Raw genomic sequence first — 26,982 nt, 5'->3', positions numbered from 1 at the left:
AAAGGCATATCGTAGACATATACAGTAGCGTAGCCTACATTATACTGTACTCTATATTCATGTATCGTATTATAAAAATATCAACATAACAATTATGTATAGCCTTACATTATACTGTACTCTATATTCATGTATCGTATTATAAAAACATCAACATAGCAATTATGCATCTTTTCCATGGATCTTTTAAAATGTTATGCCTTAATTCACTGTATCCAATAATACTGTATATATTCTTATGTTGCTTTTGTATTATAAAATGCGATCACAGCGATCAATGTTTTGGTTTGGAAATGTTTATGCTGTGTTTATTTCGCCGCATTTAACTCAGTTCACAGCACTTTTCTTGCTTCTAGTTAGCGTAAATGAATCGCTAGATACTTTATTCATAAGGAGCAAGGTTATTTTTCGTTATACTGTATGAAGTGTTTTTAAGTCAAAATATAACTGAAATACGTCTCATTGTAAAATTAATTTAGCTATTTTTTTCATTAATAGATGACGTTGGCCGTTTTGTGTAAAAAATCAAGAATCTGTTTGCTATTTTCACTTGATTTCATCATAATACAAGCTTTGCATATTTACCGTTTATTGATGTAAATATAGCAGTAATGTGTTCTTTCATGCCCAGAAGTTTTGATTAAAATACTTTCTCTCCAGTTTTAATTATGGTCGAGTTTCATCCATGTTGCCAATGCACAATAATTAATAGTCATTAGCAGCTTGAACATTGTTTTCTCATATTCAGCTACAACTTTCAGCATAAATTTAGCAGTATATTTCCTTGCCAATCTTTTATCCATACTGAATAAGGGTATAATGTACAAAAATACATCAGTCCTATTCTACTTAACATTGTTTGTACTATAACCTACAGTAATTGTGTCTTACCATACGATGGTTGAAATGTAAGTAAAAGGACTGACTGTTATCTGATTCGGTGATAAACAAAACAACAGTTTCTCGGTCAGCTGTTTACGGCTGCTTGCATTTACGTGAGAGTACAGCGTTAATAACGATACTTTTATCATTCTCTGTTACTTTTTTAACTAGAAGATGGGATAAAGAGTTGGAGGAAAAGAAGCTGGTCTATTGTACCTGATTGTACGCTGCTGCCTGCGCCTGCGCGAAATTCAAAGATATTTTATAAATATTGTCGTATTGGTATTAATTGCTTACCCCATTGCAAAATTGAATTATCGTATGGTGAACTAACGGAACTTGAGCACTACCCGAGTATTTTAATAGTCTTACCACAACAAGTGCATTTCGTCATGAAAATGAGATGAAAATACAGTAATTAGTGAATATTTCTCAGTGAAAAATAGTGTGAATAGGCGGATTTTCAGCGAATAATACGTATACATGTTCCACAGAGAAAACCACGAATAGGTGAGTTCGCGAATTGTGAGACCGCGAATACGGGGGGTTTACTGTAATGGGTAAGTCTCCTACTATACAAGGCGATGGTTGGTGTTTGCTTAAAAACAAACAGCAAATTTTTAAAAGTAATTTGTATTTTTCCTAGGTACACCAACCAGAGCCTTTTATAAAGCTAAACCCAATTCAACTGCCCTGTTTGGTCCCTGCAGAAAAAAAAAAAAAAAGAGGTGGCTGGTGTTGGTAGATGAGGGAGGGGTATTCCACACCTCAAGACTCAGCCCTCTTTGCCACCAGTTGACTACCGTGTTAAACAAGTTCAGTGACCATCCCAGCTCACACTGCTGGTTATCTCCTATTATATAGGCAGTGGTTTGTATTTCCACAGGACCAAATAATAATAAAAGGTATTTGCTCACTTGAAATGAAGAGTTACAATAATAACTTACCAGTTGGATGGAACTGCACAAACTCCAAATCTTGGTTTGGGAGACCAGCACGCGTAACCATAGCAGTTCCATCACCAGTACAGGTGTGTGCAGATGTACAGGAGAAGTATGCACGACCATAGCCACCAGTGGCAAGAACAGTGTTCTTAGAGCGGAATCTAAAATGATATCGAATGTCTATGAATAAAAATCCATTTACACTGTCATTAATATCCAAACTTTCATGTACCATTGAAAAAAATCTTGCACAATATTGTATACATCTTAATATATTTCTACTTCAAAGATTCCCCCAAATGCACTAACCTCTTCTTACAATCTTAACAGGCATCTTTATTTTACACCAAAAATTTGTTTCTCCAAATATTTGTCCATAATAATACTTTTTCAATATGCCACACTTCACTATCAAGCATATTTACAATGCATATACCTATCCAAATTAGTTACATTTAGGATATTCTTGGATCAACTGTACTACTTTAAACCCTATTTTCCACTGAGAAAAATCAAATGATATCAAAAGATTACAACATCCAAGAAAAACATATCTGCTTCTAGAAATAGTTAGCAAGTTACAAATAGGCCACTTACCTATGAATTGAACCATCTTCAAGACAAAGAGCAATAACTCCACGGCATTCTCCGTCTTCCATCAATAAGTCTAGGGCAAAGTACTCAATGAAGTAGTTGCAATCATACTTCAGGGACTGTCCATAAAGGGTGTGAAGTAAGGAATGTCCTGTACGATCTGCTACACAGCAACACCTGTTTGGAGGATTTTGATATAATCAGTTCAATCACAAGATTTATACTGCAAATATTAGAATACACTCCCCTGTTTGGAGGATTTTGATATAATCAGTTCAATCACAAGATTTATAATGCAAATATTAGAATATACTCCCCATCACGTGGTTTTCTTTACAATGTCACATTCACACAAGTCAAGGAGCAAGGAATGAAATACAAATAACACTTATTCCATCCATGATAAGCGGGAATGGACAAACTAATTACTCATCATTTTTGAAATCCATAACACTAGCGATTATGAGTACTATATGAATGATTATGCTACATTTAAAAAAAAAATGGTGAAAACTTAACTTCCTTCCTCAATTGGACTTTCAAAACTAGCAGAAAACTTGCAGATATCTTATATCTCAAACAGTTCTCATGAATTACAATAATTATTTGACCTGTAAAAACTAGTGTTCTCAAGAATTACAAGTCTAAAAAAAACACAAATGGAATACCCTTACATTCCCAAACTTATGGTTTGTGTTACATAAAATACAGAACATAAAGGTAATATCCATATTGTATGTCAATGTACTGCACAGTCAACCTTACCTGTGAGCTTGTCCACCCTTGCCAAAATTGTAACTTTGGCCACCAAAAGCACGCTGATAAATTTTTCCATCAGGAGTTCTGCTAAAGGGCATACCTACAAGAAAAATTACATAGTTACTTACAAAATCAACATAAACTTGTCAAAAAAGGCAACCAATGTCAAACAATGTCAAACTGAAAAAAAAAAAAAAAAAAGAATTTCAGACTATACATCACCAAACCATCACTTTTCCTAAATCTCCACCTTACTTGTGCAAAAACCATTCCTATTAGCAATGCTTACCAGCAGATCCAAAGATAAACCACTCCACTACACTCCTCATCCTCTATGGGTAAACCTTAATATTTAACAAATCAGATGGTTTTAAATCTTCATACAGCATAGTGGCCATTCCTCCCAAAACCACAAAATAGAGTACCAACTACGTAGGGCATTGCATGCACACCGTAGACAGTAATTAAGGTTCTCTGCACTATCCATTTTGTTCCTGTTGCCTTATTTTTTAGTTTCTTTTTCCTAACTTTGTAATGCTGTAATGGTAGCTGTCCACCTTGCTTCACTGTACCTTGCTCCTATTTTCACCACTCATCTAACAACGTTCAATTTGGACAAGTCCTACAATAATAATAAAGAAGTGTGAATATTTTATGCAACAACTTATTGAAACTATACTGTATACAAAATAATACCCATCTCTCTCTCTCTCTCTCTCTCTCACAATTGCAAGATGAGAAAAAGGACTGTTCCTTTCCAAACATTATGAAAGTCATATGTGAACCCAGCAATCTATAGTCAGAAAAATCTACAAAGCCTGCTTTAATCTCTTACAGAATACAAAAGAATATGACATTGTTATAATAAAATAAAGTTTTATATATGCTTACCCAGTAATTACATAGCTATTAATTTCTCTTAACCAGCAGCTCAAAATTCTATAATTGTGGGTCATGCTAGTTTGTTTTGGTTATGGCGACATGCCTTGCCCACTTTCGGGTGTAAGAGAAGGTACAACATAGCAAAGAGCTTCAATTTGTTTATGCCCTTATGCCCAAGTGAGGGGAGGCGGGTGGGTTCCGATTATGTAATTACTGGGTAAGTATATATAAAAATGATATTTTAATGATAAAATAAGGTTTGTTCATACTTACCTGGCAGATATATATATAGCTGTATTCTCCGAAGGTCCGACAGAATTTCAAATTTCGCGGCACACGCAGTGGCCGGTCAGGTGGTTAGTACCCATTCCCGCCGCTGGGAGGCGGTATCAGGAACCATTCCCATTTTCCATTCAGATTTTCATAGTGCCGTTGTCTCCTGAGGGGAGGAGGGTGGGCACTATTTAATATATATATCTGCCAGGTAAGTATGAACAAACCTTATTTTATCATTAAAATATCATTTTGTTCATGAAACTTACCTGTCAGATATATATATAGCTGAATCGCACCATTGGCGGTGGGCAGAGACAGCATAGGATTGAGAAACAAAACAATGTAGATGATTACACATCTTGGTTCCTTACCTTTTAGCATAGCTGACTTCGTGATTACTGTCACCCAAGTCTGCGTCTGCTTTACTGGAGTTTCCAACGAGGTAGAGACCTATAAGGTTGGAGAGTTCCAGACGATCTGTCAACGGGGACGTGACCACTATGTGCCCAGATCGTAGCCCTCAAGAAGGACGCAAAGAGACAAAAATAACCACCTGACCTACCAAACATCATGACTAGTTAAAAACTAAGGAAAGGGAAGACTGCCCCCACAGTCTACCCACAACCATAAAAACACAACCAAAAATTTTAAAAAACTATTCCTAACCATACATTAAAGGATAGGATGGGTACTGCCTCATTCTCCCAAGATCGTACCAGCCGAAACGTAAGGTCCCAATGAACAGCAAGACTCATACACTGTTCTTACGTCCTTTAGGTAATGAGAGGCGAACACAGAATGACTTCTCCAAAAGGTGGCATTCATAATATCGTTCAGAGCCATGTTCTTTTGAAAGGCTACTGACGTTGCAACAGCCCTAACCTCATGTGCTTTAACTTTCAAAAGTTCAAGTCACTCTCCTGACAACTCTTATGCGCTTCTTGAATGGTGGACCTCAAGAAGAAAGCCAGCGCATTCTTTGACATGGGGACGTCAGGTCTTCTCACCGAGCACCATAACCTATCCATAAGACCTCTCGACTCTTTTGTCTTGTCCAAGTAGAACTTTAGAGCCCGAACAGGGCATAGCAGTCTTTCTGGTTCCTGACCCAGAATACCCGCCAAACCTTTCAATTCAAAGGACTTGGGCCAGGGGTGAGACGGGTTCTCATTCTTGGCAAGAAATGACGGTTGGAGAGAACACACCGCATCGTCTCCTTTAAAACCAATTGACTTAGATATCGCATGAATCTCACTGATTCTCTTTGCAGTAGCGAGAGCAACTAAAAATAAAGTCTTCTTTGTTAAGTCCCTCAAAGAAGCAGCATGAAGGGGTTCAAAAGGGCTTTGCATCAGGAACTTAAGAACTACGTCCAAGTTCCAAGATGGAACCAAAAACTGAGGCACTTTAGTCGTCTCGAACGACCTAATGAGGTCATGTAGGTCCGAATTGTTGGCGATATCTAATCCTCTGTGCCGAAAGACCGCCGACAACATACTCTTATACCCCTTAATAGTAGAGACTGCCAGCTTCGAACTTCCTAAGGAAAAGAAGGAAGTCTGCAATCTGGCTCACAGTGGTCGAGGAAGAGGAAATCCCTCTGCGAGTACACCACTGCCGAAATCGACCCACTTCGACTGGTAAACTGCGATCGAGGATGTTCTCCTGGCTCTCGATCGCTCTTGCCACCTGCTTGAAAAACCTCTCGCTCTCGCCAGCATTTCGATAGTCTGAACGCAGTCAGACCGAGAGCGGAGAGGTTTTGATGGTATCGTTCAAGTGGGGCTGTCTGAGTAGATCTGGACGAAGAGGTAACACCCTTGGAAAGTCTACCAGAAGCGACATTACCTCCGAAACCACTCCTTGTAAGGCCAATACGGAGCGATCAGAGTCATCCTCGTATCTTGCGACGACGCTAACTTCCTGACCACTTCTCCCAGGATCTTGAAGGGAGGGAAAGCGTAAAGGTCCAGACGAGACCAGTCCCAAAGAAGGGCGTCTATTGACACTGCTCCTGGATCCAGGACAGGAGAGCAGTAGAGCGGAAGCCTGTTGTTCTTTGATGTTGCAAACAGGTCTACTAAGGGACGACCCCATAAACCCCACAGTTTTTGGCACACCTCCTGGTTCAGAGTCCACTCTGTCGGGAGCAGTTGATGACGACGACTTAGCAGGTCCGCTCTCACGTTCTGAACGCCTGCTACAAACCTCGTCAGGATCGTAACGTTCCTGGAACTCGCCCACAACAGGATCTCTTTTTCGCAAGAACGAACAGGGAACGAGAATGAGTGCCTCCCTGCTTTTTCAGGTAAGATAGAGCAGTGGTATTGTCCGCGTTTACCTGGACTGTGCGACGGACACTTGATCTTCGAAGAATCGAAGGGCTAGAAAAAATCGCCCTATTTCTTTCATATTGATATGCCAGGTCACCTGTTCCCCTCTCCACATGCCTGACACTTCTCTCTTGCCCAGTGTTGCTCCCCACCCCGACATTGACGCATCGGAGAACAACACTAGGTCGGGGTTCGGAAGGCTGAGAGACACGCCCTCTGAAAGCTTCTCGAGGATCCAACCACCACCTGAGATGCTCCTTCACTTCGAGGGGAAAGTTTGAGAGACAACTCGAGATTTTCCTTGTCTTCCCAGTTGTCTTGCAGGAAGAACTGAAGAGGCCTGAGATGTAGTCTCCTAGGAAAACAAACTTTTCCAGTGAGGAAATGGTCCCCAGCAGACTCATCCACTCCCTCACCGAACACGTTTCTTTCCCTAGGAAGGCCAGGACTTTTCAGTAGCACAGCTGTTGACGTTCCGGGGCGGAAAAGCCCGAAAAGCCACTGAGTCCATCTGAATCCCCAGATACACGATGGACTGCGTTGGGGTCAGGTGTGACTTTTCGAAGTTGACCAGCAGGCCGAGTTCCTTCGTCAGGTTTAAAGTTGCTTGAAGATCCTCCAGACACCTCTCCCTCGATGACGCCGAATCAGCCAGTCGCCCAAGTAGAGCGACACACGACGCCTGCCAGATGCAGCCACCTTGCTACATTCCGCATGATGACGGTGAAAATCATGGGAGCTGTGGACAGGCCAAAGCAAAGAGCTCTGAATTGATACACCTTTCCCTCAAGACGAACCTCAGGAACTTCCTTGACTGAGGATGTATCGGTATGTGGAAGTCGCGTCCTGAAGGTCGAGGATACCATCCAATCCCCTGGTCTTAAGGCTCCTAGAACAGACTGCGCCGTCTCCATCTTGAAAGTTTCTTTTCGCGACGGCCGGTTCAGGCTGCTGACATCCAGTACAGGTCTCCAACTTCCCGACTGTTTCGGGACCAGGAACAGCCTGTTGTAGAAGCCCGGGAATTCAGGTCTAAGACCTGTTCTACTGCTCTCTTGACGAGCATTTGCCGCAGCAGGTCGTACAGGATCTCTTGTTTTTTCTGGACCGCATTTAATGGAGAGAGGTCCAAGGGCGAAAGGCTTAAGGGAGGGGGAGAAAGGAAAGGGATCTTGTATCCTTTCTCTAAAACCGAAAGGGACCAACTGTCTGCCCCTCTCACTTTCCAGGCTTCGAAAACGCAAGAAGCCTGGCACCCACCGGTATCTGGAGGAGAATCACATCACTTCTTGCCCCTACCTCTAGCAAGGGCTTTACCTCTCGAGAGGTTCTTTCCTCGAGAAGAAGGCTTTGAGGATGATCCGCACGAAAGGGCTTCTTCATCTTGGGTGAATGTTGACGGTTTGACGTCGTCGAGGTCACAGGAACCGCAGGGCGCCGATGACTGAGCCAACAGGTCCTGTGTGGTCTTCTCTTGTAAGCTTGCAGCGATGTCCTTTACCATCGGCCGGGAAAAGATGACTGGAAAGGGGAGCAAACAACAGTTCTCCTTTCTGTGCCAAGGAGACGGACTTCGTGAGCGAAACCGCAGAATAGAGACCTCTTCTTGAGCACTCCAGTCGCAAAGTGCGAGGCCAATTCGTCAGAACCATCTCGGACCGCCTTGTCCATACAAGACAAGACGCTCAAAAGGTCCGACAAGGAGATCGAGTCCTGACTCGAGACTTAAGGTCCAAAGCTCCAAGACACCAGTCAAGGAAGTTGAAAACTTCTATCGTCTTGAAAAGGCCCTTCAAAAGATGGTCCATCTCCGTAAGAGTCCAGGGAATCTTGGCCGTCGACAGATGAGACCTCCTACTCGAATCAACGAGAGGCGAAGTCTCCCTTAGATGAGGAAGGAAGACGTAAGCCTAAGTCTTCTCCGGTCTCATACCACATCGCCGCTTTTCCCGAGAGTCTTGAAGGGGGAAGGGCGAAAGAAGACTTTCCTTGAGCTTTGCGGGAGTCCATCCACAAATGGACTTTCTTGAAGGCCCGCTTAGTGGAGAGCGATTTAGTCATCTTCAGAAATCCCGGAGCTTTCCTAGACTTAGTCGAAGTCAGTTGAGAAGGAGGGGAGAGAGGTACTGCCGGCAGAAACTTGTCAGGAAACAATTCCTTCAACAGCTTGACGAGGATCTGGTAGTCCGACGACGAGGACTGATCCTTAATCTCATCTTCAGACTCCGAGACCCTGAGTCTATCTCCAACATCGGGCGGGAAGAGCAGAGAGAAGTTGGAGAGGAAACACGCCGCAGGGACCTCTGCTTGGAAGAGGAACTGGCGTGCAAAGCAGCTGGAGAACCAGGAACCACACGAGCCGACAGCAACGGCAGGTGGAGCGTCTTGAAGGGAGTCAAAACGTCCATCGGGCGTCACGCCTGGCAGCATGACGAGCTTGAGCGCCCAGCCGGCGTCACGTCTGGCAGCATGACGAACGCCTGGATGCGTCCCCTTAGAGCGTCACGTCTGGCAGCATGACCAACGTCAGGAGCCTGACGAGCGTCATCAACAAAAAGGTGAACATGACGTCTAGAACGAGAAGGAGGAGAGGCGTCCTGGGGTGACGCACGACGATCCTCCCAACACCCTCTGGGGACGAGTCTAGGGTTCCTTCCACGACGAGCAGGCGAAGCAGACGAAGGTGACGAACGAGGAGCAGGAGAAGGAGACCGCCTAGATCTCTTCACTGGAAGTCTAACATCCTTCCGACGAGGACGGGACCTGGACTCTCTCTCTGCAATGAAAGAGGAGAGTTGCTGCTGCATGGAGGCAATAAGGGTCCTCGTTGGTGACGCCTCTCTCTCTGGAGAATCACGGAACCTAGCGGCAGAAGGACGAGGGGGCGTCCTAATCCTCTTCTCTTGACGAAGGAGAGCTCTAGGGCGCTCAAAAACGTCTTCTTCGGATGACGTCCGGTACTTCTTTTGCGGGGGGAACGCATCCACAAACTCTGGCGAGGAGCACAGAGTAGGAGAGAGAGGACGTGAAGCGTCCTCCTCCCTAAAGCTTCTCTTAAGAGGGCGAGAGTCTATCTGACGGTTCCAACCCCTGCGTGGGGAGGACGTGTCAGAAGACGAGAAGCAGTCCTTCAGGACCCGAACACGAGTTCGCGCCTGGGCAGCCTGGGTAACGTCTTCAGGACCTGCCGCCGGGACGCCAGACCGGTGGGGTTCCCCGTCACCCTCCTTCGACTTTCGACATGCTCTCTCCCTGAGTCCTGGGAGTCCAGCAGAGGTCCAGGCCTAGAGGCATGATGGGGCCGATCTGACGCCCCCTCCACTGCACTGGGGGCACTAGTCACTTCACAACACTTATCTTGGAGAGCTGACACCTTAGATTCTAATGCACGAATCGATTCCATCATAGCGGAAAGCATATTAGTCTCCACTGGCACGATCTCAGGGGCAGGAGACAAAACCACAGGGTTAGGATCTAAAGGTACAGGGAGTTAGGGCCGACATCAACACTTCCATGAGAAGCACTCCTGGAGGAAGACCTCCTCAGTCGATCACGCTCCAACTTCCTCACATATTTATCATACGCTCTCCATTCATTTTCAGACAAAGAAGCACATTCATGACACCTATCATTCAACATGCATATATGCTTCCTACAGTTAGAACATACAGTGTGAGGGTCAACCGCAGCTTTCGGCAACCTCACCTTACATTCAGACATCACACACGCACGGTAACTAGCAGAGCTAGACCCAGACATAATGATAATCTAAAGCAAAACCCAAAGAAAAGTCAAAAAAGCGTATGCCGATCTACCGATCCAAAGTCAAAATACCAACAGACAATGAGATACTCAAGAAAAAAGCAAATCCTATGGCGGAGGTGCAGACAACAGTTGTTGACAACACCGGCGACAGAGAAAATCTGAATGGAAAATGGGAATGGTTCCTGATACCGCCTCCCCAGCGGCGGGAATGGGTACTAACCACCTGACCGGCCACTGCGTGTGCCGCGAAATTTGAAATTCTGTCGGACCTTCGGAGAATACAGCTATATATATATCTGACGGGTAAGTTTCATGAACAAACTTTATTTTATTATATAAAAATGTCATTTTTATATACATAACTTACCCAGTAATTACATAGCTGATTCCCACATTGAATGGATGTGGGAATGTTGGACATATCTACCCCAAAACTTCATTAATAGTAATGAGCCTGAGAACAGAAATTTGCTAACATTGAATCAATGTTGTTGAACCTTGTCTGATAAGAGAGCTATTACAGGTAGATACTGCCTCTGGTTGGTGCTCATCTTACCCAGTAGAGGCGAGGCGTTAAAGCCTTGAGGGCCTGCTACTACAGTGGGTGCTTTGTAGCAATGGACTAATTTCCCAAGGCTAGCAAAGGACAATAAGATGTCCCTGCCCAGGGCGTAGTACCACACAAAACAACCAGAGTACTGTAAATAGTCACCATAACCACCAAAAATCAAATTAAAGACACCAATACCCAACCATAAGACCAAGAGACTGGAGGGTACTCCAACTACATAGTACTCACAGGACTTTGCTCTCTACGTTTCCTTCCCCAACACCACGCCAGCCACATAAAACAGACCCAAGGTACTGCATTGATCGTAAGTAGTCTTGATACCCCTTAAATAATGCGATGCAAACACAGACTTGCACTTCCAAAACGTCACTTGCACAACTGACGCGAGGGATAAATTGCGCTTAAATGCCAAGGACGTAGCAACTGCTCTTATCTCATGGGGTTTTACCTTGAAAGAGGAGAGCAAGTCTTCGTTCACCATGGAATGTGCTGCGGAAATCAGATTCCTAAGAAAAAATGCCAGGGTATTCTTAGACAAGGGTCTAGAGGGATATTTCACAGAACACCAAAGGTTTCTTGAAGTACCACAAATGTCCTTCGTTCTGTGAAGAAAAAACTTAAGGGGCCTTATTGGACAGAGTTCTTTCTTCTTCAGACGGCCCCACTATCTCGGACAAGTTCTTGATCGTAAAAGAACGAGGCCATGGATTCAATGGCGATTTGTTCTTAGCCAGAAAGTCTAAGGAAAAGGAGCAAACTGCATTCCCCTGAGAAAATCCCATGTTTCTGTCTAAAGCATGGATTTCACTGGACCTTTTAGCGGTGGCCAAGGCGACCAGAAAGAGAGTTTTCCTGGTTAGATCCCTTAAAGAGATAGACTGCATGGGCTCAAAACATGAACTAGATAGCCACTTAAGAACCACATCTAAGTTCCAGGACAGCAAAGGTTTTTCTTTAAGCTTTGCGGTGTACAAGGACTTAATAAGGTCGGACAAATCCTGGTTCGACGATAAGTCCATTCCTTTATGGCGGAAAACTGAGCTAAGAATAGCTCTGTTTCCTTTAATAGTAGAGGTGGAAAGTACTTTAGCGGAGTGTAGGAACAGAAGAAAGTCCGCTATTTCTGCTACAAAGGTCTCAAAAGAGGACATGTTATTTTGTCTGCACCAGGCCCTGAAGATGAACCATTTTGCCTGGTAGGCACTATCTGAAGACTGTCTTCTACACTTCACAATTGCGTCTGCCGCCGCTCTTGAAAAGCCCTTCTTTCGGAGCAGTCGCCTAACAGTTTGAACCCTGTTAGGGCCAGAGAAGACAGGTTTTGGTGGAACCGACTGAAGTGAGGTTGCCTGAAAAGTTGTTGCCTCTGTGGCAGCAGTCTCGGGAAGTCCGCAAGAAGTTCTAGTAGATCCGGGAACCACTCTGTTGCTGGCCAGAAGGGGGGCTATCAAGATCATGGATAGGTTTTGATGAGACTAGAATTTGTTGATGACTTGCCTCACTAAACTGAATAGGGGAAAGGCATACAGATCTTTGTTGGACCAATCCTGCAACACTGCATCGGTCGTCCATGCCAAGGGATCTGGAACTAGTGAGCAGAAGAGAGGAAGTTGGTAATTTCTGGAGGATGCAAACAAATCTATCATAGGTTTCCCCCAGAGCTTCCACAGATCCAGACAAACCAATGGGTCTAATGTCCATTCTGTGGGAAGGATCTGTCTTTGACAGCTCAATTAGTCTGCAAAAATGTTGAGTATCCCCTGGATAAAACGCGTTGTCACTTGAGTGTCATTCTGGTGTAACCAAAGAAGGTCCCTTGCCGCTTCGTATAGGGAGAATGAGTGGGTTCCTCGTTTCTTGGTGTACGCCAGTGCCGTCGTGTTGTCTAAACGCACTGCTATTGTCCTCCCCCGAATTTCTGAAGCGAAGCACTGTAGGCAAAGAAATATCACCTGTAATTCTTTTACGTTGATGTGCCAGTTTTGCTATTCCTGAGACCAGGTCCCTGACACTTCTTTTAATCCCAAAAGAGCTCCCCAACCTAGGTTCGACACATCTGAAAAGAACTCTAGGGGTTCAGAGGATGAAGAGATTTCCCTTCTGATAGTCTCTTCCTGGAATTCCACCAACGAAGATCCTCCTTGATTTCCATCGTTATCGACTGGTGAGAAGGCCCAATTCTTGAGCCAAGAGAAGAGTTGTGCAAATGTCCTCTGTACACTGAGCTTTCGAGTGGGAACATAGTAGCCAGTCGTCTAGATATAGGGATATCTTTATCCCCATCAAATGAAGCCATTTCGCTAGAGGAGCCAATATCCTGGTGAACACTTGCAGCGCTGTTGATGGGCCGAAGCAAAGAGCCTGGAATTGGGAACACCTTGCCCTGAAACACAAACCTGAGGTACTTCCTCGAAGTCGGATGTACTGGAATGTGAAAGTACGCGTCCTGAATGTTGATGGACGCCATCCATTCTCCTTGGTGAATGGCTGCAAGGACCGAATGGTTTGTTTCCATCTTGAATGTTGTCTTTTTGACACAGACATTTAGAGCACTTATGTCCAAAATGGGTCTCCAGCCCCCCAATGACTTGGGCACTACAAAGAAATGGTTGTACAATCCTGGAGAATGAACGTCCACTACTAGCTCTATAGCCTCTTTCTGAACAAGGGACTCCACCTCTAGCAAGAGAGCAGCAAATCTCTCTGAGCCTGGAGAGTAAGCTGTCAATTCAACAGGCTTGCAGATTAGAAGAGGTTTGTTCAAAAAGGAGATAGTGCAGCCCTCTTTCAGGACAGACACTATCCAAGATTCTGCTCCCTATTGTTCCCACTGTTCCCAAAAGTGAAGGAGCCGCACTCCTACCTGAGTACAAGTAAGATTTGGAAGAGGAGTTTTTGATGGAATGCTGTGGGAAACAGGTTTAAGTTCTTGTTCTAGTCTGGGATCTAGAACGGGGGCTCCAAAAGGGAGTAGGTTGCAGCCTAGACAAAGATCTGAGAGGAAGAGTCGAAGAATCCTTGGGGTGTCTCGTAGATTGGGAGAGCAGGTCCTGAGTGTTCTTTTTCTGCAGGTCAGAGGCAAATTTCAATACTGTAGCCTGTGGAAAAAGATATGTCTTGTCCAAGGGGGAGAATAGGAGGGCGGTCTCTGAGACGGAGTGACGCCTTTTGAAGTAAAGGAGCACCAAAGCTCCCTCTTCTTGAGAACACCCATGGCGTACAGACTGGCTAACTCCTGCGTACTATTGCAAACACCCCCGTCAATACAGGAAAGTACTCCCAAGAGATCCGACGAGATTTCTTGAGGTAGCAAAGAGCACTGTCTAAGTCTGCGCGCCAGAGCGCCCACCTCCCAGTCAAGGAAGCTCATCACTTCGAACACCTTAAAAATATTTTTAAGAAGGTGTGCAAGTTCCAAGGCCGAGAACATAATTTTGGCTGAGGAGAAAGCTGATCTCGTAGCAGAGTCGATAAGGCTGGAAAAGTCTCCCTGAGAGGAGGCAGAAAATAGGTGTACCTTAGTTTTACGAGGCAGAGACTCCCAGGGGAAGGAGCTTCTCCGGTCGCATAAAACCTGTAGCTCGACCTGGACAATTCGGAAGGATGGAAACAAAAAACTGCTTTGCCTTGTTCCCTCTTCTCAGAAAACCACCCTCCTACTTCATCCACTGCCTTCTTTGCTGAAGAGGAAAGAACTAATTTTGGTAATTTCAAAGGACCAACTGACAGGGTTTCCATAAAGAAGGTCGAAGCAGGAACGGAGGGGGAAGCTGGTGAAAAGAAGCTAGGGTAAGTCGCTAGCAGGAATCTCAACAGCGCAGAGTATGCCGACGAAGGAGCACCTTGTTCTGGAACAACTACTTCTTCAGAAGAGACAGGAGAAAGCGATAAGTCTGCTGTTGTCTGAGCCGTAGGAGGAGCCTTCTGAAGTAAACTGAGAATATTAACCAGTTTGCTCTGAATTGGGTCAACTGGCGGAGGAACAATGTCCGAGAGGACACTACTAAGAAGCGGTGGAGGAGCGGGCACCAATGGGTGCTCGGGGTGCGCTGTTGAGATGGGAGTCAAGAGACAAAACCTGTTGGAGAACAATCGGGAGTTTGGCCGCTACGACACTAGGTGCTGGCCACTGGGGCGTTGATTGTAGAGATGAAGGTGCTGGGTGCGCAACTCCTGATGCAGTCGCTTCTTTATTCGACGAAGAACGTCTCCGTGCCACATGGTGCTTCGGCACCAAATTACAATCGTCATTCGAAGAAGATGAAGAGAATTGTTCTGGGGTGTCCCAATGACTACACGATGGACGCGCTGAATCCTTGCTCTTCTTACAAGGAAAGGGGGAAGAAACCTCAAACTCCACTGCACACCTTTTCAGTGGGCGTGACTAATCCTCATAGCGCCATGCGTGCCTGGGACTAAAATCTTCTGAGCTGGAGGACATACAATGAGAGCTCACTTGACGGCCTTTCCGACAGCCTTTGGTTGCAGTCTGGGATTCGTCAACAGACTGAACCAAGGGGACGACTGCTCGGGGGCAGAACTGCACCAACGTCCCTTAGGCTGCCAGTTTGACTCCTCCCAGGTGCTGAGGAGTATGTCAGGGACCTTGGCCTAGGAGAATCCACAGGCCGAACAGCCACCTCCTCCACTATCACTGCACTTGCACTGGGCGCTCTGACTCACTTTTGTCCATTACGGTGCTAATTTAGCGATCGATTGAACAATCAACTTGAGACGAGTGTCAATTTTCAACTCCAGACTGATGGTATTGGGGTCGGAAACGTGAGAGCCAGGTAAAGGAGAGGGTTGCACAGGTGGAGGAGATAGAATGGGAACAGAAGAAATTACAGGAGCAATTGCATCTGACTTAGCGGATGAATTCTGACTAGCTAAAAGCTTTACTAGATTCCCTAGCCATAGCTTTCCTCTTCCTATCTCTAGCTAGTTTCTTGAGATGTGCATCTTAAGTTTTCCACTTCTTAATATCTCAGCCATTACATTCCTCACAACGTAAATCTACTGAACATGTTTGTCCCCTACATAGAATACAAACAGTGAGCGTGTTGTAAGATTCTTTAGTTAGTCTAGTATTGTAACCTTTGCTGCAATACCTAATACTAGAACTACTAGTGTCAGACATCCAAAAAAATGGGCAAAGTCGTCAACCAGTGATCAAAATTTGCCAACACTATCTTAATTATGCCGAAAGGCTACGAAAATAAATACTTCACCAATTAAAGATAAGGCAAACAACCAGCAAAGAATAAATTCCAAAATTCGAGCTGCTGCCAACCACAGTCCTTCAACCACAGCCGGCAAAAACAAATTGAAGCTCTTTGCTATGTTGTACCTTCTCTTACACCCAAAAGTGGGCGGGGCACGTCGCCATAACCAAAACAAACTGGCGTGACCCGCAATTTCAAAATTTTGAGCTGCCGGTTAAAAGAAGCTAATAGCTATGTAATTACTGGGTAAGTTACTTATACAAAAATAGAATTTAGGCCATAGGCCAAGTGCTGAGACCTATGAAGTCATCCTGTGCTGAAAGGGAAATTGACATTATAAAGATCTGAAAAGTGTAACAGGAGGAAAACTTCACAGTTGAAGGTGGAAAGTAAGATGGAAGAAAGAGAATATGAATGGAGATACTGTACAAAGAATGAAAGGAGTTGCGGCTAGGGGCCGAAGCAACGGTCCAAAGAACCAAGGTAATGCCTACAGTGCACCACATGAGGTGCACTGATGACGCTATCCCCCCCTCCCCATACGGGGTTAACTCTCTTATACACTCACCATAGTTCTCTAATTCAATTACAGCTTTCGGTGCTTCTCGGGTCATGTAATGGATGGCATCTTGGTCTCCAAGCCAATCAGAACCTTTGACTGTATCATACATATGCCAAACCCAATTGTCATTCTGGAAATGAAATTCAGCCATGTTACATTACAGAAAGTACAGTAGTTATAATTACAGAAAGTATAGCAGTTATAAGCTCTTTCTATTTTCATAAATAAATATCCATTCATATTTTCCTTTTACTTCACGTAAAGCAGTAATCTACAAAACATAAAACACAATAATTTATGCAACTATTTTATTAAATATGCTAAAAATCTTATTCTATTCGACACTTGGACACACTTTAAATAATTTCTCATTTTTTAGAGAGAGAGAGAGAGAGAGAGAGAGAGAGAGAGAGAGAGAGAGAGAGAGAGAGAAGAGAGAGAGAATGTACACATGCGCGCACACACACATCCAGGCTAGAATTATATAATGACTTTACACACAAAATCCTTTACATAATTTTTCTCTCGTACACATGCGCACACACACACATCCAGGCTAGAATTATATAATGACTTTACACACAAAATCCTTTACATAATTTTTAACATATTTACTGAAAATCTTATTCTAATAACATTTTAGATAATTTCTTATATCTAACCTACAATCTTGTGTTTGGTTTTTGTTTTCTTTGAAAATTTAAGCACTCAAATTCATCATTGTCTGAATTATGCATCAGAAACAGAAGGGGAGGGGGGGCCAGACTCATGAGTAGCACAGAATAAGGCTGAAGAAATTCCATTGGCTGGGATGACACTGTCATCATGAACCTGTGTAAGCATAAGAACAGCTTCATTTACACACACACACACACAGGAATGGTAATCGAATTGACTGATTGACAATTAAAGCCTAAAGCCTATAGCAAGTCCTTCTGTCTGCTTAAAAAGCAAAACTGAAAAACAAATCTGTCCACAGAGAGACAAAATAAATAGTTACTTTTATGGTACAATATGCAAAAATTTAGGAAATCCATACATTGTCCAAACAAATAATGTACTAGAGCTTAGGCAATGCATAATGGAGGTTGAAAACCTTTGGTTATACAATGTGTTTACTGATACACAATTATTTAGTCACATTTTGTTAGAGGATATTAAGTTATCAAAACTTGAGTAAAATAACCATATGCAATGCAAGAAAGAGGGGTACACAGACATACAAAGACATCCACATGATTGCTTATGAAACCTGCTGTTTACATGTACTACAGTAGTTTTCATATTGCATACAATACTTTTTAGTCGGAGAGCTGGTTGTAAGTCCAAAAAAAGTTAAGTATACCTTAGTTTAACCAGACCACTAAGCTGATTAACAGCTCTCCTAGGGCTGGAGCAGGTATGTCCTTAATTGAAGGGTGCCTGTAACAGGCAACCCATTCATCCCAAGGAGCCAGCTATGCACAATTTTACTGTAATAATAATAACAGTAGTAATAATAATGATGATATTTGACTACTTCCCAGTAATACAGCGTTACTGAGTTTGACTTGGTACAAGTACTAGCAGTCTATGCTGTATGGGGTAATATTAGCTTACTAGATATTTCAACTTTGCCCCAACATATATTTCGATCCATTTTTGAGGGAAAAAAGGTCTTAAATGTCACTAAATAGAGTAATTCTAACAACCATAACCATTCCTATTTTAATCACTTGTAATCCACATCCATCAATTAAGAAAACTGTAAAAAAAATGTATGATAGGAATATTGTACTTAAATAAGACCTGCATCTGGCAACAGTCAATGCTGCAGTGACAGGCAGCAATAAGCTGTCAGAAAAAAGCTATTAGATATTTAAATGTTTCATATCTGATTTTGTTGCCTTGTACTGTATTAAGATGTGTACATATATTTTTGTACACATCTTAATACAAACAGTCTCTACCTAACACTGAAATGGAAAATATTCAAGCATATACAGTACATATTCATTTTTATACATAGTTTATACAGTATACGTTATTATCTACTGTTAACCCCTTGCGTTTTGATATGATCATGTCAGACATAATACAGGTACTGGGTTCCATCCCGATCTCTTCACGTGAGAATTATTATTTCACGCCATGCTATTTGAAGGAATTTTAGGGGAAACATTCAGATCATTTGAATGGGCCATGACTACATGGTAACTCTTATAGCAACACTAACACCTCAGCTCAGCGATGAGGAAAAATAGCCTCCCATGAGACTTCATTGGGGAAGGAACTATATCTCCTCGTCGACCCCCAGTATTTGCGGGGGGGGGGATAGGGACCACAACCATCCCTCTAAAAAGGCTTAGAACTGCCCACTTTAATAGTTCAAACCAACGACCCCCTCTAAAAATGCTTACAACTGCCTGGTTTAATAGTTCAAACACCAAATACATAAAAAAGTATACTGTATTTAATCATGAAAATATAGTCATTAGTGAATATTGCTCTACGAAAAAACCCGCGAACAGGCGAATTTTCCGTGAACAATTTGGAAGCGTTCCACAGAAAAATCTGCGAATAGGTGAAGACGCGAATGCTGAACCGCAAATAAGTGGGGGGTCGACTGTGCCTCACAAATATTTGTACATAATAATTATATTCAGGGATTGTTACTGGTTTTCATTCTTATCTTTCACAATATTAAATGAGCTGTAATTGTAATTTTGCAAACTAAAGTAAAAAGAATATATATAACTCACTAAAATTAACATAATGAGTGTCTTATTAAAGAGGGCCCATGTGAGGTTAGAAATGTTTACTTTCAACTTCTCATATAAGGTAAAGAAATTTTTTCAAATTTTTTCTTATACCATGTGCATATCTTTGTCTTTCCTTTCATTTTTTTTTTGTAACTGCCTGACCTTAAAATTTGACTAGTCTAGGGTTTTGTTAATGTAAATTTAGCCCGAACTGTAGTATTATAAATTGAAAACCCATTCTTAAAGAAATGAAATCAAATGTTTGAATGGACTTGTAGTCAACAAATTTACCCTGAATCACTTCTTTACAAACTAACTCCCTTTAAAAACCCAATCAAATAAAAGAATATTAATTATGCATGAGTCTAATATACATTATCAAATACATAGTTGGCAACATTACGGATTCACTCATACAAAAGAGAAAAGGGAAAGAGAAAACACATCTAAAGATTATGACTGGAAAAAACATGCACTTCCATAGGCACAGAAATAAAGATTGAATTTTGATATGAAGAGTAGACTTCATGACACAGACAAACAATGATGGGTCAATTACACTAGAAACAAGGAACCCTTGCTTACAGGTTTAAGCAGTCAAGTGTTGGTCATACAGCACTTGCTTCATTCAATCACACTAACCGGATTATTCCGTTATGTACTAGGTATGATTTTTATTTTCCCCAAACCAAACAAATTTGATAAGCAATGAAATCTATTAAGTTGAAGTCCATAAGGTGAGGTGATACTATTCTAACAGCAAACACCTTTTAAACCATGAATACGCCAAAAATGACCTAAAGATTTATCATTATTTCTCTAAAATAGGGAACAGCAATCATCTTCCATAAGTCCAAGATGGTAAGTCAATCTCCACTAAAACAAAATCAACACTTACCTCCATATTACCTAAGGCAGCATTAATGCCACCCTGAGCAGCTACAGTGTGAGACCTTGTTGGGAAGAGCTTGCTGATGACAGCTGTTCGAAAACCTTCTTGAACCAAACCAAAAGCAGCCCTTAAGCCTGCACCTCCAGCACCAACAACAACCGCATCATATGTATGATCTACAACAGGATAATCACGTGACAACTGAAAGAAAAATGAAATTATGTCTCAAATTTCCACTACTGTATTCTCAAAATCACAGATTTTTAAAATTTGTATTTTTCATAACTAACAAACCTGGGATCTTAACATTAGGATACATCTAGCGCCAACTGGAACCGGTAAAAAATTCAATAGAATTTTATATGCAAGGAACTGGTGACATCTAAACAAATACATGTCTCTTTAATAACTATATTCATAAAAAGAAAATTTTAGTGTAGTATTGCTTCATTATGCATAAAATGCATACATTCTTATGAATATCTGATATGCACCTTTAGGACCTTTTGACCAGGTTTCCACATAACAGCCTGACAACCTATCACTGTCATTCACTACAAACATACTATCACCACCATTATTCACTACAAGCATACATTCTATTGGGCCAAGCTGCAGTCATCACTTGCTTAGCTTTTCACAGAAAAAAAAAAACCTCATATGTAAATAGAAAAATGCACGCCAAAAGCAGAACCATATATAGCTAAAAAATGAAATGAAAACAAATTTAAACATATGAATAAGCTTAAAACAAGTAAGGGAAGGCCATGGTACGAGCCTATAGTTTGCAAACTTTGGTACTGAGCAAATGAAAGCATAAACTCAAGTGATCTGACAGCCACAAATAGCAGCAAGAACACTACAGCATTAAGAAAAACCTCTTCCATTAATCATGTAAACTTCTACCTACATACCTTTCCAATTACCATGTACACTTCTATCAACATTTTCAATCTTCTATCAACATTTTCAATCTATTAAAAAAAATTACAATAGGTGTTTTCAGATCGAAATTTCAAGTTCCATTCACTGCTGAAGTTTACTATTAAGACTTGACTCACCATTAAGAATGTTGATCCCATATGAGGTGCAACACTTTTGTTTGCTCCCTTCTCATAAGATCAAATCAATGAAATTAATAGGATTGATGAACTTGGCTCAACTCTTTCCAGGATAACTTTCACTGCAGAAAGGTGATTCCTGTCATCAGGTGCTATTTTTGCCACTGTAATACTGAGCTGAAGGATTCACTCCTCTCAGCAGCTTCAAAAGAGTCTGGCTAACTCTTCCCCATATGTATTCTAAGGAAATCAATCTCCCATATGAATTCTAAGGAAATCAATCTAACTAGAGTAGCAGACAGCAGTGACTCATTTGCTTGATAAACTTTCACTGCTTAAAGGTGATTCCCATCATTAAGTGCTATTTTTACCATTGTAATACTGAGCTGAAGGATTCACTCCTTCTCTTGGCAGCTTCAAAAGAGTCAGGCCAACAATTCCCATACATATTCTAAGGAAATCAATCTAACCTGAGCAGCAGACTGCAGAGACTCATTTCTTCTCTTCTTCTACTATATTTTAGCATTCTGTTTCTTGTTACATTTTCTCAGATCCTCATAAACTTGCATCCTTAAAGAAGCAGATTTTATATGCTTCTTTAAATGCTTCTTTAAGAAATATGATAAAATAACTGTCAAACAAAGCATTATTATTATTATTATTAACTATGTCAACCACAGCATTATTATTATTATATTATTAGCTGTAAAGATGCTTTACAAACCAACAGAACTTGCGTAAAACTTTCAGTAGTATAAAAAAAGATAGAGATGAGCTATAGAATTTTTTAATATTAATAAGTTCCTACAAGTGTTTGTTAATGGACTTGAGTCTCCTTCATAGACAAAAGTATTGTGTGAACAGAATGAACACTTAAAATGAAAAACCAAAATCAAGGCATTACCATACACTTACTTGGTCTGTCGAAGTATTGGCACTCGATCGCCGGCCATCATGAGTAAAGTGGAAGTTTCTGGAAAATCCTGCTACAGGTCGACTAACAGCAGCAGTCTGGAACAGGTAGAAATCATTAATTCCAATACAAACAATAACATATTAAAAACCAATAAAAATAACAAAAACCTAATGTGGCAAACAAAGTACTGTACTGTACTTCACTACCCATAAATTCAACTGCCATCTAAGAAAATAACACTAACTGCATACATTATATGACTTACTCTACACCTTATGTACTGCTGCCCAATATGAGCACCAACAGCTAAAAGTGCAGTACTACAGTGTCAGGTCAACCACAATGAGGCATATATTTGAACCCTTGAATACACACCACCTTCAGATTATAATCACCTCCTTCCTTAGTTTCCACAAACCATTTTTTCTATTCTCAGATTTCCAGATACAGCATTTCCGCAAGTTATTTTTAATATAGGATCTCACGGCATTTGCTCTCCACACCTTTCCCAGTGGAAACCTTAGCTTTATCTCACTAAGGTAACATCAGCCATGCACCAAAATGATAATTTGTGCTCAAAAGGACTAAGGGGTCACTCCATGGTTTAATGCTCTTTCCCAACGACAAAATCAGTACCACCTGATTTTGTATGACAATAAGAGTTAAGAATTTAATTCCATAGTACAGTATAATTAATCTGTCCATTAATAATACCTACAATTCAATTTATATTCAAGAAGCTTATGTCTAATAACAGTTGATGCACGCAATTCCAGTACAATGGTACAACGATAATCAAACTTAATTTGTTCTAGAAGGCTGTTGAAGTGCCATTTTGTTCAAGTATTGAGCAAATTTTTCCCTTACGAAGTCATGTAAATTAGATTAATACATTCCAGAACACAACAAATACAAAAAATATAGATGAAATAAATGCTATTTAATTCTCACTTCACCTGTACCTAGGTTAGCTGATGGCTTATGTGGAAGGTGGTCAGAAATATCAAGAAAAGCAAAAATTTTTGTTTCGAAAGCAAGTCCCCCTCCATAAAAATGGCAAGTAACTGTGCTTCTGGGGTTCTTTTTCTTCTGATTTACTTTCTTCTTGAGACTCACCAAGTTTGTCTTACTAAAATCCTGTCCAATAATGTTTGTTTGTGCCTTTTTTAAAATTACTCCTCAAGTGAGTCATAGCAATATCATTCAGCAGGGCTATAACACAGCTTTACCAGGTTGACATTTTGCAAGGAAACTTTTGAACTCACTCCCCTTATAAGAACCCTCTAGTGTTCTATTCTTCTGTAGTGAGCTCTGCTCCATGCTCCTCCATTCAATCTACACAGTCATCACCACTCACCACCAAGCCCACAGACTTGCCTAGAAACACAATATCCTCCACAACAGCCTCAGCTTCAAAGAAGGTCTGTATGCTACAGCATCTGGCCACAATTGCCTATAGGCATCGTCAATACTTAATTCTGTACGACATCCCCCAGGCTTTGTCTGTGAGGCTTATGAAATGGAAGATGTTGAAGTGGTTCTTTCAGAACTCTCTTAAGGTCAGCTCTGTATCACAGGTCACTTCATAGCACCTCTGGAATAATACTTTAGAGACAGGGTCTTGAAATTAGAGATGAACTGCTGGTCTGTGTGATGATTGAGGGTTGTTTTAAGGGGCAAGAGAGCTTCACTGTTATGAAGTAAAAAGACCTCCAGCAACTTGGCTTCTAAGAGCCTGGAGGATGAACAGGAGGACTTTCCAGCATAAAAAGGGGTTCAGAAGCATTTGTTTCTTCTTGAGGTGTTTCTTGACACTAGGGCCAACCAGTTCATTCACCCACTCAGTAATAAAATTTCCACATTACCCAGGCTTTACTATTAGGCTTCCACATCCCATTTAATTTATTCATAACATTTTTCTTAAAAACCCTCAGGTTCTCTGAGCACTAGGCAAATAATGGCTGCTTTTTTTTTAATTCCCACAATTGCATTCCTACACAGCATAAAGAGTGAATCTGTTCTTCATTGGCTAGTGTCCTGGCAGTGACTTCTCAAGTGTTACACAACTTTTTTTTTTTTAGAACTATCCCTCTCATGACAAATGAACCCTTGTTCAATAACAAAAGTCTCGGCCTCTATATAATCCTTAAGCTCTTCAACATCTTTTTTGGCAGTACCTCTGTCAGAAGTGGCAACTTTCCCATGCCTCACCACAAGGTATATGCCACTTATCCTAATTTTTCAAACCATCCATATTTGGCTTTGAATACTTGACCACCTCCACTTGTTCCAGATGTTTTTTTTTTTATAGTCTTGGGCACAAACAGCACATGCATTACTTCTTTTCCCTGTTGGTTACTGGTATTGTGGTTAGTGTCTTGGCATTCTACTCAGATGTCGAGAGTTCATGCCTCCTTAAGGGCTATGAAAAATCACTGGCTATGTATCATGTCCAGTTATTACCAGTGTGGGGGGTTGTGGTGGGAATATTAGGGATAAAGGGTGCCTGATTACCCTTTAAATGGTAGATAAACCAAACAACTTAATTTTTTTTTTCAACCTACAGACTCCTTACAGTTTTCCTACCTTCCCAACATTCAGTAACAGTGACTGACTTTCCTGGATCACAGGCCTATGCGAGAAGAAACTGCTGAAAAACTTTGTAAATGCTATTTCAAAAATTTATATATTATGCAAGCCTATGAAAAGAAATGACTGAAGAACTTTGTAAATGCTATTTCAAAACTTTACATATTATGCAAGGCCAGGTATACTTGCAACAGGCTAACTGATACAAAATCCTTGTGATAGGTTGGAATACTTGGGGCTTAACGAACAACCGAAAACTGCCATGTTTGCACAATTTTTGGCTGGCTGGGTGGCATAGGCCTAAGCCTAAAGGATTTTTACTTACTCTGCTATCCTGGTTATTACAGTGAGACTAATCCTTTGGACCTGGTTACAGTCAGCAAGTTAACAAATGATAAACGAGGAGCGAGGTTAGGTTATGCCCAAGAATCAGGACGCTTTTTTCGACAAATGGGCTTTGCGAGTCACCCAATCGGTCTAGCGTTTCGGCTACTTGTACTGTCCTAAACACTTGCCAACTTTTAATGGTTCCTATGTTATTACCCAAATACCGTGATCTACCTATCCTTGATAAATCTGATCAATATGCCACATACTTCCACGTCAATCTTCTGAAGGGGTGTCACCCACTAATGAATACAAAGGTTGTAGGCAATCACACCGGAAAACAAATGTACGGTAGGTTTTGGCATCCGTGGGCTAGCCTTCCTGTATTTTGCTGGTGGCTACCAGAGGCTTCCCTTCATTCACTAACTAATACGTGTGCTTTACGCACATATGGATTATGCATTCCTTCAATTAAAGATTATCTTTCAAAATGAACGATTTTTCGTGAGGTAAAAATACGATGAACGATTTTTCGTGAGGTAAAAATACGACGGTGATTGCGTCTCAAGTTTATGCAACCATCATCTGACGATGATGACGTAAGGCACCTGAACAATACCGCAAACATCACATTGTCAGCTGTTTTAGCCAAAATGAACAAGCAGTGTTGGATAAAAACTTATGGTTAATATTTACCAGCGGAGATGGAATAAGCTTCGCAGCAAAGGTTGCCGATGCCTTTAGTGTAGCGGCCATCGTCGCCGGGAAAGTGTCGGAGCGGAGCTTTCACCTATCGTTGATAAGCACAGTATTGGTCTACTGAGAGCTGCGGCCCCGCTCAGCTGTGGCAGCAACGGTCCGATCGCTTTTGGAAAGGGGGATTGGCTCTGCCCCAGCCCCGCCCCCACCCCTCGGCGCTTCTTCTTCTACCTCTCTCTCATATTAATTCAATTAAATTATGCATGTCAGAGGCTATTGCCTCGAGATAACAATGTTTATCATAACTTTATAATTTTATAAGTTGATATAAAGCGATTGTTCAATAGATATTTCGGTTGTTTACTCATCTGATCATTACACAAGCATTGCATAAGTGGTTTATACAAGCGTCGGCTACTGTAAATAATGCAACGCAAATCAGTTTTATAATGTCTAAGGTACGCTTAAATAATATTGAGTGTTTACATATGTGTTTTATTTTATACTGTAGCGTTATCCCATATTTATTAGCATCTTTCTTTCTTACATAAGAAGCCCGTTTGAAGTCTACGCATGTGCACAGACATTGCTGCAACAGACCGAGAAAATTGTGGAAATTTAACCATTATTTCTAATAAACTGAGTCGGCACATCAATAATTACAAATGCTAATGATCCTTTTATTCATATACATTCATGAACTGGTAGTGAAGAATCTTTATTTCAAGAGGGAAACAAGAGGAACATTTACGTAATTGTACACAAATGGGAAGTTGCATATTCTTTAAAGGGGATGTGTAAGGATGTTATAAATACGACAGATTAAAACATATGATTACCGATGAACCAAAACCAGTAACACAGACATTTCACAAAGAAAACTATTGATTAATTCTGTCCTAAATCATATTCCATAGTTGTCTTTGTAAGAGTCAGTTGACGGATTCACAGGAAGGTTGCATCA

At 41.5% G+C, this 26,982-nt stretch overlaps 1 protein-coding gene across 1 annotated transcript in view; it reads right to left on the bottom strand.

The window, feature by feature from the left end:
• SdhA (succinate dehydrogenase, subunit A (flavoprotein)) overlaps positions 1–26,258 on the bottom strand; it is a 38,617-nt gene extending 12,359 nt beyond the window's left edge. Inside the window, exons 1-7 of the mRNA XM_067123834.1 lie at positions 26,016–26,258; positions 22,403–22,498; positions 20,433–20,627; positions 16,800–16,923; positions 3,186–3,279; positions 2,424–2,597; positions 1,830–1,987 (exon numbers count right to left, since the gene is read on the bottom strand). Coding sequence (XP_066979935.1) covers positions 1,830–1,987; positions 2,424–2,597; positions 3,186–3,279; positions 16,800–16,923; positions 20,433–20,627; positions 22,403–22,498; positions 26,016–26,075 — 901 coding nt within the window. The 5' untranslated portion in view covers positions 26,076–26,258. The remainder of the gene's footprint in view (positions 1–1,829; positions 1,988–2,423; positions 2,598–3,185; positions 3,280–16,799; positions 16,924–20,432; positions 20,628–22,402; positions 22,499–26,015) is intronic.
• Between the last annotated feature and the right edge of the window lie 724 nt (positions 26,259–26,982).

The sequence above is a fragment of the Macrobrachium rosenbergii genome, chromosome 21 (genome assembly GCF_040412425.1).
Source record: "Macrobrachium rosenbergii isolate ZJJX-2024 chromosome 21, ASM4041242v1, whole genome shotgun sequence".
Taxonomy (NCBI): Eukaryota; Metazoa; Arthropoda; class Malacostraca; order Decapoda; family Palaemonidae; genus Macrobrachium; species Macrobrachium rosenbergii.
The sequence above is the reverse complement of the archived record's forward strand: the minus strand, read 5'-3'. Positions and strand labels throughout refer to the sequence as shown.